The following is a 21,752-nucleotide window of genomic DNA, read 5'->3' as shown; positions in this document are numbered from 1 at the left end:
CCCACCACTTGAATCTCCTGCGTTGTGCTACTGAGCCTAAGGTTCCCGGCCTCGGCAGCCGCTTCTCTGGTGGAGGCCGAACGAGAAAACGCCCGTGTGTTCAAGAGTCCGGCTCCAGGTGGCCAAAATAAACCCGGAGCCCTTCACTACACTGCACCTCATCGCCTGTGCAGCATCGGCGCGTTAAACCTCCTAATCAATCAACTGAATCTCCTTCCCGACCATCGGCAGACATTCGGGAAGATTATTTGATTAAAGTCATTTGATTTTCGTACAGCAATTACCAGTAATTGTGAGGGGCACTTCACGTCACAGCTCCTCACCTATCTCCTGCGTTCGTGCGGCACTAAAGCGTCTTCTGCCTCGTGCTAATTGCTTCACATTTTGTGGCTCTGTGCTCACTCCTACCTCGCATCTCTTTTTTTTCTTCCTTCAGTCAAAATCAGGTTCATTGCTCTCAACGGGTCGCTGGTGCCAACATCAACGCCATTCAAGCTCCAAGTTAGGGTACGTATGCCTGTGTGAGCTTCATTTCACAGCTGCGCGGTCACATATATTGTCCCAGTGCCTTAGCTGTAGAGAGACTGTATATGCATCGTTTATTGTGATAGGACATCGATGACTCGTTGAATGAACACAAAAATAAAATCCAGCACTCTAGGCTTCCAATCAGGGCACACGTGAAGTAGGTCCAATATTTTTAAGCGAAGCTTTACATGGATATGGTTGTTTGAGTTTATGCGCATGATTTACCTTGCAGCGAAGCCAAATGTAGCGCGAGTGTTTAGCAGAAAATGGCCGTAACCCTTGTTTTGTAAACAGTTTTCCTAAAATAAATCCATGACAATTGGCCCCTAAGGGCAATTGTCATGCAATTAGAATTAGAAAGTTGGGCGAATTCGTTTATTTCGATGTTTAGGAAGGTTGAGAGGTAAAGGTTGAGAGGTAAACAAACAAGGCGCCAGAATCATTTTTAAACATAAATCGGTCATTACGTGGAGTTTCGCGTACTTGTCCCATTTATTGAGTTCACGCTTACGTTGTGGATATTACAAAATTGCTCTCTGGAGTGAATACATGAGCATCTTCGTAAGAGTATAATTAGAGAAGGCGGCTGTAACTCTTGTTTTATCGAAACTTTCCCAACAAACATTTCATGACAATTAGACCCCCCAAAGACTCTCATTGTGCAGAGGTTTATTCCCTTCTCAAGATTCGTAATTTCTCAAAAAAATGAGCTCGTATATCTGTGTTCAAAATTCTTTGTGTCATCAGGGTGCTGTGTTGAGTGCATTCACGGATCATCGAACCTCACAAGGTAGAATTGTCGAGAACTGGGCCAGTTGTGGTGAAACAGCGCGCAAAAACTAGGACAGTGCGGTGCTGGCGCTCGTGTTGTTGTCCTCTTCTTTCTGCCCTGGTTTTTGCGCGCTGTTTCACCACACTGAAGGTAGAATTGCTAATCTTTTTTTTACATTTTTTACAACCGCTTTTCTTTTCGCTAGGTTTTAAAGGAGATTGCGTCTGTCTATCAGGTCGCGTTGGCAGAGAACCGTGCTCGCCCACTCCAGAGTTAGTTTAAAATGCTGTATAGCTGTATAGGTATGGTGGGAAAAAGTTTATTGAAATTTTCCACTAAGCTGTATCATTGCGCCGAGTTTTATTTGCTTTTCGATTCATCTAGTTCATAGTGACTTTACAGAACCGACTTTCACGGAATTCCGGCCAGCTGTCAATACACGGCAACAAAAGGGACATAATTTGCGTTCACTAGGTGCAAAAAGATACAGACGAAAGGACGGAGGTAGGCACAAATAGGGCGCCACTCCCACCTGAAATTTATTTTGAAAAGGAGAAACATATATACACCCTCTCACCGATGGCAACACATTGTGATGAGTGTTGATTCACGGCAAAATTCCCCGCACGGGGCACCTTGAGTAATCTTGGTGACGGTGAGTGGCGACACCGCGTACCCCTAGCCCCCCATACTTAAGCTGTTACCTACCGTGGCGAGAAGTTGAAAGGTGAAGGGTTAGAAGCCGTGAACGGTGGCCGTCGGAGCCCTGGTCAAGCTCCGGCCGATGGGCTCCCTGTCTGTCTATCAGGCTGGGAGCTCCGGGACCTCTTTGACCATCAGGGTAACGTCAAAGAAGAAAGTACCCCAGTTCCCTGCTTTATACTATGCCGCATGGTACTTTCGAAATCCTCTCTTCCAAATGATCGGGCCCCAAAAAGGGCCCGCACCGATGTAATTTTCAAACCTCTGCCCAACATGAAATTTAACACCCCGGACAACTTTCCTCGCTTCTTAGTGATACAATCTAAGAACAAGGAATCTCCAGTTACCTGCAAGTCGGTCTTCTTAATTGCCAAGTTCATTGAGAGTGTAGTTGGCGCGAACTACAAGGCAAAGAAGCTGACATCGGGGGACGTGCTTGTAGAACTATCTACTAAAAAACAATCTGATAGTCTCTTGAACCAGACCGACCTACTTGGCCTTGAAGTAGCTGTAACGCCACACCGGAGCCTTAACAGCTCGCAGGGCGTCATATCTGAGATGGACCTGCTCAATGAAAGTGAGTCTGACCTCCTTGAGGGCATGCGTGACCAGGGCGTTACTGCGGTAAGAAGAATAATGATCAGACGCGATGGCAAAGAAGTAAAAACGAAACATGTGATCCTAACTTTTGACCGAAGTGTCCTACCGGAGTCTGTCACTGCAGGCTTCCTTCATTGCAACGTACGACCTTACATACCCAACCCACGCCGCTGCTTCAAGTGCCAGCGGTATGGGCACAGTACTACCACCTGCCGCGGAAAACTGACATGTGCCAAGTGCGCAGGACATCATGACCCTTCAGAGAACTGTGCTTCTAACGTATTGAAATGTGCCAACTGTGAACAACCCCACGCTGCATACTCTCGGTCATGTGCTAAATTCAAAGCCGAGAAAGAAATCATAAACATGAAGGTCACCCAGAACATTACCTATCAAGAAGCACGACAGAAACACTCAATGTTTTCGCAAAGGTATGCCGATGCAGCTCGCCGGGGGGCGGAGCGGCGTCTAGTCACGGCGGCCACCCAGTACTGCGAAGCAGACTTGGTGCCGTCCCAGCCCCCCCAGGTGCTGCCCAAGGCAGCCCAACCATCCGACACGACACCTGTGGCGCCCGCAAGTGTTGTGTTAGCTGCGAGTGTGAGGAGTGACAGCTCTGCCGTCAATCCTCCTCTTCCGGCTGCCAGACTGCAGGCGGCCATGGACGTAGATGTGGTCGGTCCCACGACCACTTCTGTGTCCAACAAACAGTCAGGGACGGCAGGGGCTCCTGCCTCCACTTCGAACATATCCCGAGGCAGAGCCCGCAAGGACTCCATCTCGTCACTGTCACACCACTCAGATGATGACATGGAGGTAACACCGTCTCTGCCAGTGCCAAAGGCGGAAAAAGAACAGCGCACCATGGCGGGACGAGGCAAAAAGCCACCAGCCACCCGTGTCACAGGCCCAAGTCAGAACTGATAGATAGTATACATCCAGCCCGAGTCCTCATCTACGCCAGGTAAAATCTCCTCCCTAAACATTTATGGTAGCACAAATAATTACACAGTGGAACTGCCGGGGCCTTATTAAAAACCTAGATGATATATATGAAATCCTACACAAAACGCAATCAGCCATCCTATGTTTACAGGAGACACACTTGAAACCTAAGCACACCAATTTCCTGAACCAATACTCAGTATTTATGAGAGACAGAGATAGCTGCACGCACTGCTCTGGTGGCGTAGCTATAGTTACGCAAAAATCTATCCCTTGCCAATCTCTTCAATTGCGTACCGCCCTAGAAGCGGTTGCAATCCGGGCAATTATTTTCAACAGATTAACAACAATTTGCTCACTATACATTCCCCCTGAATATCGTTTATCTAGCTCTGAATTTGAGTCTCTCATAGATGAGCTGCCGGAACCGTTCCTACTCGTAGGTGACCTGAATGCACACAGCCCACTATGGGGATCTGAACGCACAGATTCCCGGGGCCGCTTGATAGAAAAATTCCTCTTCTCATCCGGAGCTTGTCTCTTTAACAAAAAAGAGCCGACATACTACAACACTACACACAATACATACTCACACATAGACTTGGCGATCGGCTCTTCTGTCCTTTTTCCGGCTGTTGAATGGGAAGTGGACGACAACCCCTATGGGAGCGACCACTTCCCTGTCATCTTGAAAGGCATTGATAAAGCCCGTAACAGTTCCATCTGCCATAAAAAGTTTAAGGAATCTGGTGCTGATTGGTTAAAATTTAAACAATTATCTCAGCTTTCATACACGTCCTTAAGCTATTTGGGCATTGACGAAGCATGTGAACTGGTGACTGCACACATTCTTCATGCTGCCGAGGGCTCAATTCCGCAAACATCTGGTGCCACACCTAACACTAGGAGGCCGTGGTGGAATGAAGAGTGTAGGCTTGCACGGCAGGCTCAAAATAAGGCGTGGGGTGTCCTTCGCAGGTACCCCACTACGCAAAACTTGATTTCCTTCAAACGTGCAAAAGCACGAGGAAGACGCATTCGCCAGCAAGCAAAAAGAGATAGCTGGCGCTCTTTCGTGACTTCTATCAACTCGTACACAGATGCAGGCAAAGTATGGAACAGAATTAAAAAGTTTAATGGACGGAAAACACACACCCTACCTTTGGTCAACAGTACAGGCGATACCCTAGAGGACCAGGCAAACACGCTTGCGAAACTATTTCATATGTATCGAGTTCTGCTCATTACACGAATGCTTTCTTACGACACAAAACATCTATGGAGAAGAAACCGATTCGTGATAACAAAAGATCTGACGAACCATACAACACGGAATTTTCCATAACAGAGCTTTTGGTCGCCTTGGGAACATGTAAGGCTTCAGCGCCTGGGGCAGATAGTATATCATACACAATGATACAACATCTGCACCCAGAAACTCTCCGAACACTCTTGCACTTGTTCAACAAAATATGGGCGGCGGGATACTTTCCGAGAGCTTGGAGAGAAGCAGTTGTAGTTGCCGTATTAAAACAGGGGAAAGATGCCTCACTACCTGCCAGTTACCGACCAATAGCTCTGACAAGTTGCTTAGGAAAGGTTTTTGAAAAAATGGTAAATAAGAGGCTAATCCATTTTCTTGAATATAACGGCATCCTGGACAGTTGTCAGGCTGGTTTCCGATCAGGTCGAAGCACAACTGACCAGCTAGTTGCCTTTGAGTCGTATGTCAAAGATGCTTTTATCCACAAACAGCACTGTCTTTCTGTTTTCTTTGACTTAGAAAAAGCATACGATACAACTTGGCGTTACGGCATACTGCTTGATCTCAAGGCATTCGGTGTGTCTGGACATATGCTAAACACTATTGAAAGTTATTTGTCGGAGCGGACATTTAGGGTAAGAGTAGGGACAGTGGTATCAAGAACATACATACAAGAAAATGGGGTTCCCCAGGGTGGAGTATTAAGCTGTACTCTGTTTATAATTAAAATGAATTCACTTGGGAAATCGTTGCCACCCTCAATCTCCTACTCAATGTATGTTGACGACGTCCAAATAAGCTTTAGGTCATGCAATCAGTCCATATGTGAAAGGCAAATACAGTTAGGTGTGAACAGGCTTGCAAAATGGACGGAAGAAAATGGTTTTAAATTGAATCCTCACAAAAGTACATGTGTGTTATTCACAAGACAGCGTGGAATTCGTCGAGAACCCGATGTCACACTGAACGGAGAACGGATTGCTGTCAAGAAAGAACACAAGTTTTTAGGTGTTGTACTTGACGGAAAACTAACGTACGTACAGCACTTAAAGAAACTCAAACAAAAATGCCTAAAAACCATTAACATTTTAAAAGTGTTGTCACATCAGTCTTATGGTGCTGATAAAGACTGCCTTCTACGTCTCTTTGTGAGTTTAGTTAGGTCACGTATAGACTATGGAAGTGTAACATACGGGTCCGCGTCTAAAACTGCCTTAAAAATGTTAGACCCAGTACTACATTTGGGCCTTCGCCTTGCCTCTGGAGCCTTGAGGACAAGTCCAATCCAGAGTCTTTATGTAAAATGCGACCACTGGTGCCTAGAGCACCAGCGTGCTTATACAGCACTCCTCTATGCTATTAGGACAATGTCTATGACGAATCACCCATGCAATTCTATTGTGAATGACATCTCATCCGCCCATTTGTATTTAGCGCGCCCGTCGATCCCTGCCCCTGTAGCCTTGCGTGTCAAAGGCCTTGCAGAGGAGATAGGGGTGTCTTTAGATGATGGCATAAAAACCTGTATCGCCGATATAGTCCCACCTTGGGACATGTCAACTATTCATTGTGACACATCCTTTAAACAAATTGACAAGCGTCGTGCACCCCGCGAATTGATTTTACAGCATTTCTTAAGTTTACAACACAGATATCCATGCGCCTCTTTTTACACAGATGCTTCCAAGTCTTCTTCTTCTGTGTCCTGTGCTGCACATGGCCCGGACTTTGCCAGCACAAGGACATTGAACAGAAATTGTAGCATCTTTACAGCAGAAGCCTATGGTATTCTAATCACAGTGGAACACATTACACAGAACAAAATACAACAATCAGTCATCTACACAGATTCCCTAAGCGTAGTAACTGCATTGGATTCCTTTAAGCCCACAAAAAACGTTATTCTAAACCGCCTTTTTAAAGCTCTTATAACTGCCTATAAGTCAAAGCTAAAAATACTTGTTCGCTGGATCCCTGGACACAGTGGCTTCTGGGCAATGAAATTGCTGACCAGAACGCCACTTTGGCGGCCCTACGTAGTGGTGTTGATGTAGCGCAGGTCCCTCACCTCGATCTGAAACCAGTAATCCGGAGGGGAATCCGTAAATGCTGGCAGCACATGTGGGACACACACACAGACAACAAGCTCCACTCAGTAAAACCAAACCTAGGAAGATACACAACAGAAAAACAAAACAGATTCATTGAATGTATCCATTTGCAGACTGCGAATAGGCCACACTTACGCTACACACGCATATCTTTTGAATGGAACACTCCCACCAGTCTGTAACAAGTGTGGGGAACGGCTCACCGTCCTCCATGTATTAATTGAGTGCACATTCTGCAATGAAGCAAGAAAACGGCATTTCCCGAAAATATATACCTACAACATTCCACTACATCCTTCACTGTTTTTAGGAGATGAACCCATGTTTACAAACAAAAGTCTTTTAAGTTATCTTGCAGACATCAAGTTTTTAAAACTCATCTCGTACAGTGCGTGACCTCAGAGCCTACGAGCAGTGAGTGGGGCCCTCATGCTCCCTTTGTCCGCACGGGAGGCCCACTCTCGTCGCATGCTCTTTGGCTCGAGGTGCATCACGTTGCACCCATAATCCATTTCAGCCACCATTATGAACATCTTTATGCTTTAGTGAACGGGCCCTCTACACCCATATATACAGTACTTTAAGATGTATCATACTCATTTCATACATATTTTAAGCACAAACATGACTATTGAAAGACCACATAACATAGTTCTGGCGCTCTTTGGTCTTAGAAACCCTTGCGCCAATAAACCACAAACATACATACATACATTCACGGCAAAATTTGGTGCTACCACGTGCTTGTGCAAACACATATATCAAAGAACCAGGGAAATACTCCAAGACCCCGCAATCAGGACACGAGGCGCCAAATGCGTGAGCTAGCCTTCCCTAGCACTGTCGCAGCAAGTAGTGTATAGGTAGGAACATGTGACAAAATTCAAAGAACCAATGTGTGTCATGCGCCGAGACTGTGTATATACGTTACCTTTTTTTTCAACTTAAATTTCAGTTGTGAGAGGCGCCCTGTTCGTGTCTACCTCCAGCCATTCTTCTGTACCTTTTTGCGCCTCAAGAACGTGAATTTAAACCAACTCGCCCAGTAATTTGTTTTGATGCAAGGAGTATAATTGCATGAAACAGCTTTAACTCATGTTATATGGAAACTATACCAACAAGTTTCATAGGACTGTACGCCGCTAGAAAGGCCCCATTATTACGACGAGTTTCATTTGCTTTTCACAATCGCTCCCTTCACAATAAATGAGCTCGCAGCTCGCAGCTTTGTTCGAAATTCCGTGACACCCCGGTGCCGTGTGCTAAACACCTTCGCTGCTTATCCGCCTTCGCAAAGCGCAATGGTTCATGATTTTTTTGCCTCTAACCACGCAGCGGTTCGACAAAGTGAACGGCAAAGAGCTTGTCGCGATGGTGCGATAGTTTGTGTTGCACCTTAGGTCCCAGCTTGCTTCTGCCCTCTCCTTTCCGCAGAATCCCCAAGACGTGGTGTTGGAGGAGCGCGACTTCACGCCTGCCAGGGATATCATGCTCAGCCACCAGTTCTTCATTCCGAAAAACACCCTCCTGGGCGAGTGGAAACTGGTCATGAAGCACGGATACAAGGCGAGTGCGGTAACTGGACGCCCTGCCTTGCACGCGCGCTTCCGTCACCCGTCCTTAATCTTGAAACGTGAGCCCCATGATAACGGCGCAGATTTCGTTCCAAACTTCCCGCAGCAGACCTCTTTCTTGCAAGTCTACTTTTCAGTTAGGGTGCACACCCGTTCGCCGCTGAAAAAACAAAACTCACAGCAGCGCGAAGAAGAGAGAGGTTGAATGCCCATTGCCTGCAGCATAGGCCACATCTACACGCACAAACTGAGGCGCTTGTGTTCTGAGGGACCAAGCAAGCTTGTTGGCGACCAGGCCAAGACCTCGGCCGTCGTTACTTACACTGCAATGCTTTGTTCGAGCTTGAAAGTAACTAAAATCGAGAAACTACATACATAGAATGGAGTGAGACGGGAACGTGGTTAGAACAATATAGCTAAATCGATCGCTTATTTACAAGTAACAAATTACAGTTCAGTATACGACACTTTACGCACAAAGCTTCGTTTCGTTTAGAATATTTCCTCAGTTATATCCACATTTATGTACAGTGAGTAGCATGATACCAAAGGCTCCAAGAATCCTTTATAGTATCTCAACCACAGTACCTCAACCTAAGCAACAAAAATTTAATCAGCAATCAAGCTGCAACAGTTACAATGGGCCTTGCGTGAAGTTCAACGAATATTTACTTCACAATTTACGACTATCGTATGAGCCCAAAGTTCTTGTTTCCAGGACGCTTTCTTCGAGGGTATAACCGCACAGTTGTGTTTCGGAGCGCCTACGTTGCAGCTGTTGCTATGTGACCAGCATTCCTTGCCAGTGTCCTCCCATACAGGGGGGACATTACACAGCATATAGGCGACGGCTCACGGATGTCACAAGGTGTTGCTTCCCTGCCACTCAGACCTGGCCAATGGTCGTAAGAAATGTCGGAGAGCCATGCGTCTGCTAACACAACAACGACGCTTAAAAAGGAGCGGAATTTATGGCTGGGCAAAAAGTAACAGGCCTGCATTATTTCTTCTTAGATGGTTAAGTAGGTTATTTTCTGCGAAAGCTGAGGTGCTAGCTCAAACGTGGTGTCTTTCAAGATGCTAAAAATTCGCCTGGCTCCTTTTCAGAGCAGTTGCATTGTCATACTATTCTGGAAAATATAAGGGCCGAATAATATCGATAGAGCACAATGCAATCGAGCAACCAACTTTGTATAGTGCCAGTAGAAATCCAACGCTGTGCATTATTTTCGTACTTTAGGATGTATAGGTAACACAAAGAATTCCTTCTCTCCTGCAGTGACGGACAAGTTAAAGTATTCAGAAACTTTTGCTGTGTTAGAAAAAAATGTAACACTTTGCTGTGTACTTGGAATAGTGCGGTGCCCTATGCTATTTTGCTTCCTCGAAACCATGCGGCAACTCGCAGAAACCATGCGGCAACTCGCAAAAATATTTTAATTCAGTAACCCAATCACTAAAAAACTATTGACGTTTTTTAATGCATCCCTAGTACAGCGATCGGAAACCATCGAAGCCTTGGGTATGATGTATGATGGCCGTAGACCAATAGCGAACTGAAATAGTGCTTCATTACTCTGCTAAACACGATAGTCCCCCTCGAGCTAGGTGAACAGGGTCCGTCCGTCCGTCCATCCGTCCATGCATCCGTGATCTACCGGGGTCTCCTAGTTGAACTGCCCACGAATGACCAGTGCAACCCGTGGGTCGGGAAGGGGAGAGAGCTGGACAAGCTTAGGGGAGTTGGGGGAGAGGCGTCACATGGTATGGGGCGACAGAATTGCTGTCGTCTTGCACCGTTTGCAGCGAAGCAAGAATATACGGGGCCAGTGTGTTCGCAGTGGTACCTACTCCGGAAATATATTCGTTGCCTACAAACGAGAACCACCATTGCTATTTTTTGTATCCCTTATTAAGATCTCCATGAAAGAGGGAGCGAGAGAGAGAGAGGGACAGAGAGAGAACAAACTTTAGCTAAATCAAGGAAAAGCATCAGACGGGCGTCCTCATTCCAGGATGCCTCGAGCTCGGGCCGCATCGACAGCCCTTACGATCAAGAACAGCTGATCTTAGAAGCTGGAGCTGACCCAGGCTTTCTGCGAAAGCTATATGTAAGGGGGGTGGCTGCGGGGTCTACAGTAGATTTGTCAGCACCACCAGCTGCATGTCTGAGGGTCCCAGGCTCTCCGCAGTAGCAACAAAGTGGCGAAAATTCGTAGCGGAAGCTGCAGTCGCATTTGCGTGGTTGTAGTTCAAGGGGCCCGAGTTTATTGTTTTTGCCCTTAATACTACCGAGAGCATGTTGCTCCACTGTGTAAAGATGGAAAAGCGAGTTAGTGGCGGCATTTCTAGAAGAGCTATTTACAACATTTGCTTTCTTTCTCCATGCCTGTGGTAACAGAATCAGCAGAACACGACCACCACTTTCGCCGTTGAGAAATACGGTAAGTCAACTGCCAGCGAACTGCTTTCGTAAAAAAAAAAAACAAGAAAACGAACAAAACATTATGCAGTTGGAAGAGCTGGTAAGGGCACGAGAAACGGGTTTGCTGTTGTTGAAATGCATAACTTCAGTAGTTTGGGTTCAGCTACCGCGACCATAAGGAAAATAAGCAGGGATATTTTCGCCTTTGACTTTGGAGTGATCAAGGTTATCTCTGAGATGATGTTGGAGACCGGCACACTTACCTTTTACGGGGCGTGTGTTTCCAAGTGTTGTCCGCAATTGTAAGTAATTGCAAGTCATTTTACATCCCTTCACTGAATTCAAAGGTATTTCAAGAGTCTAGGAAATATCTGGAAACCTTGGTGTGGTGATGCTGACTCAGGTTCACTAATAGCATATTTCAAATACAGACGCCACCACCCTTAACTGCTGCAAATAGGTCTCGCCATTTTTTGGCCTTTGTAGATTGTAGTCATGATATTTTTGGTAGACTTCGAATTTTAATTTTTAATTTGTCGTTAACTGCTTCATTATGTGTGCCAATCATAAAGGGGCCGTGGGGACAAAATACAAGCTTGGGGCCTTAAAAAGACTGCTTTCTCCCAGTAACAATGATAAAAATATCGCAAACTTCAATCAGTCATCTAGATATTAAAGGAAGCAGGTGGAGCTGTTACAACTGCCCAGACACTTTCCAGCAGCACTTCTATGACGTCACAGAGTCTTTTTTGTGCGGTTGGTTGGTGTCTACGTAAGCCGCCGCCAACGAACATGACTTGAGGATTGTAAAGGGGCCTCCATTTTCGTTTGGTCGTACCACTTCCTGTTAACGTGTAGGCAACAGTCCGATAACGTTGTTAGTGCTTGACTACAGATCTCTGTTAGATCGCTGTTAGATCACTGAAATTTTAATGCTAAAATTTTCCCGAACTTTCAAATTTGAACAATCTGAAAGTTCCTAAGTGTTTTTTTTCGTTTTTCGTCTAGAAAACGCCTTTTGTGGCTGAAATGGAGCTGAGTGGGTTGCCAAAAACTGTCCTTTCAAATTGAACAAAGCTGTACTTTGCTCTCATCGCCCCTTAAAAATGTGCCCTTGTCAAGTAGTCGGTCTAATGCAGAGCTAAGTGAGAAATATGTGCCGAAAAAGAGGGCTTTGATGACGAATTTGCAAAGCAAATGCAGCGGAAGTTTAAGAAAAATGAGCCAAGTTGAACACGCTTCCCATTGGCTTCTTTACGCCCTCAGTATGGATGTGGGAAATCCTGCGACACTGACGCGTTTTTACTCATTATCTCATCATCATCATCACCAAAACAGTCGATTTATGTCCCCTGCAGTTCGTAAACTTCTACAACAATTTCCAACCACTCCTTCCCCGGGTTTTCTTTGTACGTCGTATCCACCGAATATCGCCCCTGAACTTAGACATCTTGACGCCTATATCGATGTGCCACGTGGAAGTATATATCGATGTACCACCGAAGCAGCTGGAAATTTTTGGGAGACGCATTCGTCCTGTAAAGGATACTACCAGGCTGATGATGATGATGATGATGATGACAGATACATGCATACATACACACATGCACACGCACAACATACGCACGCGTACATACAAAATAAATGCGTGCCTGCATAAATACATTCATTCATACATACACACATTCGTGCATACATAAGAACATACATGGTCATTTTCCCATGCATACATACAACACCGTGTGCATATTTTCATACATGCATGCATACATACATTAATCACACATACAGAAATACATACATACATACATACATACATACATACATAGGATGCGCTGTAAATAAATCGCATCGCTCTGCGGTAACATCTTGTAAATAAATCACTTCACCGTCGCCCACACTTCGCCTCATCATTGTCCTGCCGCCACGTAACATTTTTGTGGAGGGTGCGGGTTCAAAAAGTTACGTGGCGGCAGGACCATGGCGAGGCGAAGTGTGGGCGACGGTGAAGTGATGTATTTACAAGATGTTACCGCAGAGCGATGCGATCTATTTACAAGCGGCCATGATCGCTCGGGCCAGCCGCATCCTCTTCGTCGTCTTCGGTGACGGGTTATGGCGCTATGGGGTATTGATAGGAGTTCCGTGACATCATTATATATACATACATACCTATATCCATTTGTGCACACGTACCTACGTAAACGCATGCATTCATATAGTGTCGATGCATGAATACACAGATACATACATAATTCATACATCGACCAGATTTAGGGGAAATCCCCAAGGTGGAGTAAGTTTCTGTAAAGGAAAGTTTGGACCAGGACGAATTTTTCTCCAACTGCGAAGTTTCCGAGAAAGCTGTTAGCTTTCCTTGTAGCCGTATGGCTGCATTTAGGTGGATGTTAAACTTTCCTTCACAGAAACTTACTCCACCTTGGGGATTTCCCCTTAATCTGGTCAATTAACACCTGTCCTTCACTTCGAGTTGTTGATGAATTCGCTTTCGCGCTACTAACGACTAGCCTCCTGGTTAGCTCAGTTGGTAGAGCGACTGCTCCAGTTAAGCAGTGGTCCCGGGTTCGTATCCTGGACCAGGACGAATTTTTCTCCAACTGCGAAGTTTCCGAGAAAGCTGTATAGCTTTCCTTTGTAGCCGTATGGCTGCATTTAGGTGGATGTCAAACTTTCCTTTACAGAAACTTACTCCACCTTGGGGATTTCCCCTAAATCTGGTCGATTAACACCTGTCCTTCACTTCGAGTTGTTGATCAATTCGCTTTCGCGCTACTAACGACTAGCCTCCTGGTTAGCTCAGTTGGTAGAGCGACTGCTCCGGTTAAGCATTGGTCCCGGGTTCGAATCCTGGACCAGGACGAATTTTTCTCCAACTGCGAAGTTTCCAAGAAAGCTGTATAGCTTTCCTTTGTAGCCGTATGGCTGCATTTAGGTGGATGTCAAACTTTCCTTTACATAATTCATACATACATACAAGAGTAGCATTCTTGACTGCCTGTTATCACATCGGTAGTTCATAACGTTGCTTTCGTGAGCTTTTCCACCGTTTTTTACGACATTGTATATCCTGTAATATTGTGCCCTCCTCCTTCCCCCTATTGACTTGTCGTTCTAAGACCTCCATTGGTTCCTACCCATTTGAAGTTGCAGGCCCTCCTATGGGTTAGAGTTTTTTTTTCCTTCGTCAATTGTTCATGTACAAATTATATTCGTACGATGGAATCCTTCGAAACATAATTTCCGCCGCAGATGTACTAATCATTCTTTTTTCTTGCAGTTCTTCCAAGATTTTCAGTGCTGCTGAAAACTGACGACTACATTCTGCCAAACTTCGAACACATTACCGGCCGTGTACGGGCAAAGTGAGTTCTTAAGTGCTGAACAAATACTGTTTTTCCATAAATAGCATTTTTAATCAATCAAGGCAAAGCCTCTTACTGTGTGTCTTGCTAATAAGCAAATATCCTCATCTTCAGTCCCAAAATTATCCGGTTTGGTCTCAACGCCGATTTCCGAAACTATTTCAATTGTACTGTATTGTAATGCGATAATATCACCCGACCACAATTAACACTGGAACAAAATCAGTCTCTGAAATGCAGTTTTCAAGAAGATAGTCTTTCTTTGGTGACATATACCTAAAAAATCTTATCTGTCTATGTGTATCTATGTTTACCTGTCTATCTGCTTGATTCAGTCAGCCGAACACAAGTTAAAGAATTCTTGAAGAAGACGTCCTACAAGGAAAACAGTTCCAAAGAACTGCATCTAGTAATATACTTGTCAACTATGTTCGACAAAAAGGAAACATCAGAAAAAATTTACGCGGGCGAAATTGTTGCGATAGAAAAATAGAGGGACGCGTTAAAAAGTAAATTTTCCGATAAAAAAATTCAAGCTTATTGTGAAAGCTGTCTCATTGTGAAAGCTGTCGGCAGTGCAGATCAGTGATTCGCCATAAATGGCTGTAGCGCCGTTAGCCGCTCACTGCTACCACCCAATGCAATGCAAATTTTCCGCCTTCGCAGTGCTCGCGTGCCGCGTGCCTGAAACTGCGCAAGCGGGAGCTGTGTTCTTTTCGTGTTTGCTTTTCCTCGCGCACGTGCCGGCGTTGCACCGCCATTTTCTTCGCTTACTATTTCCTCGAGCCCGCATTGGGTTTGTTTCGTCCTCCTCCCTAACGATTGCGCGGACTGTCTCGCGTAGTGTATCAGAGCTAATAGTCCCGGCACCGATCGTCTCCGCAGCTAGCGCATTGATGGGGCATTGAGTTTCCAGCGTATCCTCCAATGCGACAGCCTCAGAGGTGAATTCGGCCACCATTTTAGAGCGGTTGCGTACAAGGCAAGCAAAAAGTTCTTGCTTCACTCCTCGCATCAGAAACACCAGCTTCTTTTCTTCCGTCATTTTGGGGTCCGCGCGGCGAAATAGATGCTTTCTATCCTCAACGAAGATCACGATTCCTTCTTTGCGGTGCTGCGTGTGCGTTTCCAACGAAAGTGCGTCTTGTTGTTTCCGCACGATGGTGGCGAATGTTTTAAGGAACTCGCTTTTAAAGAGAGCCCAGTCGGTTAGGGAGCTTTCGTGGTTCTCCAGCCACGTTCGGGCTGTATCTTCTAAATAGAAGAAAACAAGGCGGAAAGTTTCTTCGTAATCCCACTGTTAAAGATGCGGACGCGCTCCACTTTCTCCAACCAGTCCTCAGGGTCTTTCTCCGGGGGATCCGGGGAACGATGGTGGTTCCCGGGGCTGTTGCAGTATGATGGGAGGAGTGGCTTTCTCTTGGTTAGTTCGGGTAGGAGACCAAACTCGGCCGGTAAACCTTGCAATCGTCGGCTGGCTCGGCTTGGGCCGGCTTGTCGGCTTCCAGAAGGCGACGGAATCGCAAAGAGTGCGTACCCAGCACCTCTACCAGATGTCACGAAGCCAAAAATGACGCAGTTGCCTTGAAGGAAAAACAAGTCTATTGGAGCCAATTTGAGCTCTTTTGACAACTGAAAGAATACAAAGGCGACGAAGCAGCAGTCAACAAACTGAAGTGCGCAGGCGGGTGTCGGCGAATCGAATACCGCGGGGTCTGCTGTGCAAGCGTATATCTCTCGGAGCGAGTGTTTCTCGAACCGTCGAATTACGTTCAGAACACTGTAGATTATAATCAGATTATCCTTGTCTGGAGCTAGATTTCGCCTCTCCGCTTACATTTCGCCTCCCTATCTTCTTGGAGACTGATGAAGACGAAATCATGAGGTTCTTGGAAAAGCTCGAGCCGAGAGGACGATCTCGACTCGTTAAGATGACCGACGTCCGATGCTTGAAGCAAGTGAGGGATGAGGACCGCTTTTCTTGCTGGATATTAGGTTTATTTACACTATTTACATAACTACAAGTATTTACACCAGGCCAGAATGACGGTTACATAGTCACTCTGCCCGCAGCATCCTCTTCGGCCAAGATCTATACTGAACTAGATTTCTCTCGACCGAGCGACCTCGGAAAAAACCCAACACTCCGGTTTTGTTCCCAAAAACTACGCCTCCAAAGGGGGCGTTCAAGAAAGAGCGAAAACCCTTTTCAAGATGATTCATATGGACCACGGATTGGCCAAGAGAACCAACCAATCCTAAACATGTTTCCACCGGCGGTCACATGACCCAACACACTCTCGCATGCACTCATAGTACGTTTCCCGCGCACGCTATTGCAACCGAAGAGCAAATACAAGACATCTGTACATTTTTTTCTGCCACCTTTTTTTCACCAGAGAGGATCACAACAATTTACCTAACGTCGATGATTATGACTGGCAATACATGAAAAGTATTGATGTCATACTGGAAGGCGTAGCATGCATCATCAACAATCTAAAATTATCTTCTTCAGCTGGTGTTGATCTTCTTCAGCTGGTGTTGATAACATCTGCTCCAAACTGTTAAAAAACACCATATCTGTGTCTAGCATAATTCTGTGTACGATATTCAAGCAGTCCTTATCCTCTGGACAGCTGCCCAATGACTGGAAAATAGGCAAAGTGATCCCCGTTTTTAAACCTGGAAATAGAAATAACCCGGAAAATTACCGTCCCATTTCATTGACCTACATCTGCTGCAAGATTATCGAACATATAATAGCTTCCCATTTTTTTCAATCACCTCGAGTCAAATCATTTCTTTTTTCATAAGCAACATGTTTTTAGGAAAAGCTTATCATGTGAAACACAATTACTTGAATTCACAACTGACCTGCACCTTAACATGAACAATAACCTACAGACTGACTGCATTTTTCTGGACTTCTCCAAAGCTTTTGATCGCTTTGCCCATTGTCGCCTTATTACAAAATTAACCGCTCTTCGCCTCGACTCCTTCACGCTATCATGGCTTCGAAATTTTCTTTCCAATCGTCAACAGTTCACAGTAGTTAGCAATGCTGCTTCATCTCCGACTTACGTTACATCAGGTGTGCCCCAGGGCAGCGTCCTGAGCCCTTTGCTCTTCCTTATATACAGGCTTGCCTGCTTTAGACTAAAGTAGGCAAGAATAAGGCTGGAGACAAGGCAGTTGGGAACTATGGTCTGGGCTGTAGAAATAGCAGGGGGGACCTACTAGTTGAGTTTGCAGTACGGAATAACCTACGTATAATGAATACCTTCTTCTGTAAACGGGAGAGTCGGAAGTGGACCTGGAGGAGCCCGAATGGGGAGCACAAAAATGAAATAGACTTCATATTATGCGATAACCCTGGCGTCGTGCAGGATGTGGGAGTGCTCGGAAGGGTAAGGTAAGGTGTAGGGACCACCGTATGGTAAGATCTCGAATTAGGCTAGATTTGAGGAGGGACCGCAACACGCTAGTACGAAAGAAGCCAATAAATGAGCTAACAGTAAGACGTAAAGTAGAAGAATTCAGAATCGCGCTGCAGAACCGATATTCCGCCCTTAACGAGGAAGCCGAGCTTACGACACAGGAAGCCAGCGACAACCTTACACGCATTCTCACGGAGTGTGCAGTAGAAATCGGGGGGACTATGGCTAGACAGGATACTGGTAAACTTTCACAGGAGACGAAAGATCTAATCAGGAAACGGCAAACCATGAGAATCTCTACCGCAGCTGACAGAATAGAACTAGCCGAGCTCTCGAAGTTAATCAATAAGCGTAAGACAGCTGACATATGGAAGTATAATATGGAGAGGATCCAATACGCTGTAAAGAACGGAGGTAGCCTGAAAGCAGTGAAGAGACGTCTTGGCGTAGGGAAAAATCAGATGTATGCAATTAAGGATAAGCAAGGCAATCTCATCACAAATAGGGATAAAATAGTCACAGTGGCCGAGGAGTTCTATAGGGATCTGTACCGGGACATGCAGGATAATTCCGAACGAGAGAGCTGTTCAGAGGAGATAGACATCCCACAAGTAACGACCGAAGAAGTAAGGAAGGCTTTGAAAGAAATGAAAGAAACGAAAGAAATGAAAGCCACTTAAAAGTTAATTAATCAATTTTAGTTAATTAAGCCTCTGAAATCAATAATTGCCTCATATTTATGTGTCCCCCTGGGCGCATAACCTCACTGCAGAGGTCGTCTTCGCGTAAATCTAAATCCCTATTTTTTAAAAAAACCTGTCGACATAAGTTTGGTCACCCTGTACATAACGATTTGCCACTAAATATTTCCTCTCGCATTCGCATATTTGCTGACGATTGCATTATTTATAGACCAGTTAACAGTACTGATGACCACCATGTGCTTCAAAACGATCTCAGCCTAGTTTTCCATTGGTGTAACACTTGGTTAACGTCTCTAAATGTCTCAAAATGTCAGGTAATTTCTTTTAGCCGTAAGCGCGAAACTCACATTTTTCCTACAATATCAATCACAATGAACTGTTGCATACCATTTCCTATAAATATTTAGGCGTTCATCTAACCGAAAACCTCTCATGGTCATCCCATGTTACAGCCATATGTGCCAAAGCATCGAAGACATTAGGCTATTCACGTCGTAATCTTAGTAATTCACCTTCGCGTATTCGTAAATTGGCCTATCAGACCACAATCAGCCTATCAGACGTAAATTGGCCTATCGACCACAACTCGAGTACGCATCATCTGTTTGGTCCCCGCATCCAAACTATCTAATCGACATGATAGAATCGGTCCAAAATTCAGCCGCCAGCTTCATCTCCCGTGATTACAGCCACCATTCAAGCGTAACACAAATGAAGCTTGATCTTTCCCTCCAGTCTCTAGTGCTTCGCCGCGATATCGCTCTTTTATCAATGCTCCACAAATATGTTTATAACTGCACTCGTTCCACATTACCTATCCAAATCGCATCAAACACGTCCCGAAGATTAAATAACCAATTAAGTTTTTCTCGTGTGTATGGTTCCACACATGCATTTAACTTTTCTGCGCTTCCTGAAGCCATTCGCCTATGGAATAGCCTTCCATTCCTGCAGAAAAAAATCTGGAAAAGTTTCGTCATCTTCTACAGGAGCACTTGCAGAGCAGCACATATAATTAGGCATCATCTTGTTTCCTTCACTGGGCAAGGTTTTTGAAGTGCTGCTGTTTTTTCAATTTAATCTATTTTTCCCTTGCCTTCAGCTTTTTTATGTGCGTGTCATGTGCACGCTATCTGTCGCAAATATGTTAATTCTTTTTTCGCATTTTCTGTCGTCAAATGTTATTACGAGATTTGTACCTTTCATTTGATGTGGTTTGTGTGCTCTGAACATTGTAGTACTTTTTGCGTTATTTCCGTGCAATGTATATAGGCGTTTTTTTTCTTGTTTTTCATTGATTTTGCCTTGTGTGTACTGACGCTTTTGGTTCTTTACAATCTTTTCTGGCGAGTGTTGGCTACTTACACCTTCTGTAATTTTCATGTAACCCCCCTTACTCAATGCCCCCGGGCCTGTAAGGTATTTTAAATAAATAAATAAATAAATAAATAAATAAATAAATAAATAAATAAATAAATAAATAAATAAATAAATAAATAAGGTCACTGACCGTGCGGACTGGTCGCGCCATTACGCCAAGCAGTAAGCACATACACAAAGCCAAACCCGAACGCCTAGCGCGGTCTTCGCGCGGCTAACATCTTAGTGTCCTCGCCTTGCTGCCCCGCATTTGTCCGCGCGTGCTGCGAGTCGTTGCTAATCGCCTCCCCAGAATGAGGGACGCTCGCGGGAAGAGCTGCTCTAAACACTGCCGAGCATTCTCTAGGCGGATGACCCATAAACAAACAGGACCTACGCCGGCTTCGCAAATCCTCAAAGTCCACGCCGCGCGCCGTTTCGACACCAAGAGACGGCATCCTTTTGCTTCCCGCCAGCTAGTCAGCCGTGACGAACGACCGCATACCAACGCAACAGAGGTACTCGGGATAAGCACCCCCGTCTTTTGCCACACAAAAGGAAGGAACACAAAGGATGCACTCGGCGGCCCCCACCTTCGCGTCTCTGCGGCTGCATGAAAGGAACGCGGCATAGCAGCTACAAGCGGAGGCAACGCCGATACACGAGCCACCGGTGGCTTTCATTAATTAAAGGATGAGCCCGAACCAAACAGCTGGTGACGTTAGTTCGAGTTCGAAACACTCTCCATATCAAAGGAGATAACAGGTGCGGCAAAAGAAATGCAACAGGCGGTTCACTTGGCCCACAAAAAACACAGATAACACAGCCCGGCGCAGCCGGTCGGCAAAAACAAAACATAAACAAACGCAATGCAGGGCTCACGGCATTTTTGTAAAAACCAACCCAACGAGCGTTCCCTACTAAACGAACGCGGGCGCTGCCCGTTAATTACGTATATTTTCCCTAAAACGTACCTACAGTTTTCGCCGCGCAAAACAACGGGGAGATAGATGTATGAGAAGCGCCAGTGGTTCACGAGTTTAAGATGCCAACGACTATCTAAACCGCTTGGCTTTCGAAGCCTCTGGCTTAAGCCGCGACGACAGCCGCTACGACGGGACGCCGTGTGGCTCTATTTGGGTCCCGCGAGCAGGCTACGACGACAAGCTGAGCCCCTAAAGTGCTCTGCAGTTAAAATGCAAGAAGGGTGCGGCCTCAAGCCTGGTACGCGTGGCCTGAGGGACAAGCAGGGCTGTGACCGAAGGTTCCAACTGGTGGCGCGCCAGCTGTGCGAAAATCAGGTGGAATTCAGTGAACTCCCATCGCCTAAATCCCCGACACCGCGACACGAGGGGCAGAGGAGGGAAGAGAGGGCGCAGGGGCACCACAGGGCTATAATTGGGCGCATTTTTTGAAAACAGCGCACTAAACGCGCCGCTAAATGGCCAAACGTTGTTCAGCACGGGGGCCGCTTCTTTTATTTGCGTTTAGGCCAGCCTCCTTCGAGACAGAGGAAAAGAAACGAACAGCCAGTTGACAAGATTTCGGTACACATTAGATTCTTTCAGTGTGTTTGTTGGTTCAATGTCGTCACCTAAAACTCAATGGTATTTCACACCGATGCTGTTTATGTCTTGGTTCCGCGTCAACAAAAACGCAGTGCTCCCTCTTTCTGCCCGCGTTGCAATCCCGGGAGTGTCGAGTTTCCTCCGTCGCTCCTATGGAGGCCTGCATTGTGGCGCACAATCCAGGGGTTCTACGTCCCTTGAAGCTCGGGGTTTCCATAGCGCGAGGCGTTCGTGTTGATTTGCTTGAGGCGTATGGAAGGGCAAGGGAAGGATGTGCAGTTGGATAGAGGGAGCGAGGAGAATATAAGCTCAAAAAGCCGGTTGTAATAAGACTAACCGGGATGGAAGGATTCCGAATGAGCGGGGAAGTGCGGAGG

At 45.7% G+C, this 21,752-nt stretch overlaps 1 protein-coding gene across 1 annotated transcript in view; it reads left to right on the top strand.

Annotated features, from left to right (window-relative positions):
• Positions 1-21,752, top strand: part of LOC144160994 (venom factor-like) — a 267,369-nt gene that overhangs the window by 39,737 nt on the left and 205,880 nt on the right. The window contains exons 4-7 of the mRNA XM_077692061.1: positions 437-507; positions 8,357-8,488; positions 10,898-10,940; positions 14,220-14,304. Coding sequence (XP_077548187.1) covers positions 437-507; positions 8,357-8,488; positions 10,898-10,940; positions 14,220-14,304 — 331 coding nt within the window. The remainder of the gene's footprint in view (positions 1-436; positions 508-8,356; positions 8,489-10,897; positions 10,941-14,219; positions 14,305-21,752) is intronic.

This window comes from Haemaphysalis longicornis, unplaced genomic scaffold, assembly GCF_048455015.1.
Source record: "Haemaphysalis longicornis isolate Haplotype H1 unplaced genomic scaffold, Haemaphysalis longicornis Haplotype H1 scaffold_11, whole genome shotgun sequence".
NCBI classification, from domain to species: Eukaryota; Metazoa; Arthropoda; class Arachnida; order Ixodida; family Ixodidae; genus Haemaphysalis; species Haemaphysalis longicornis.
Note: the sequence above shows the minus strand (reverse complement) of the source record. Positions and strands in the feature narration are given on the sequence as shown.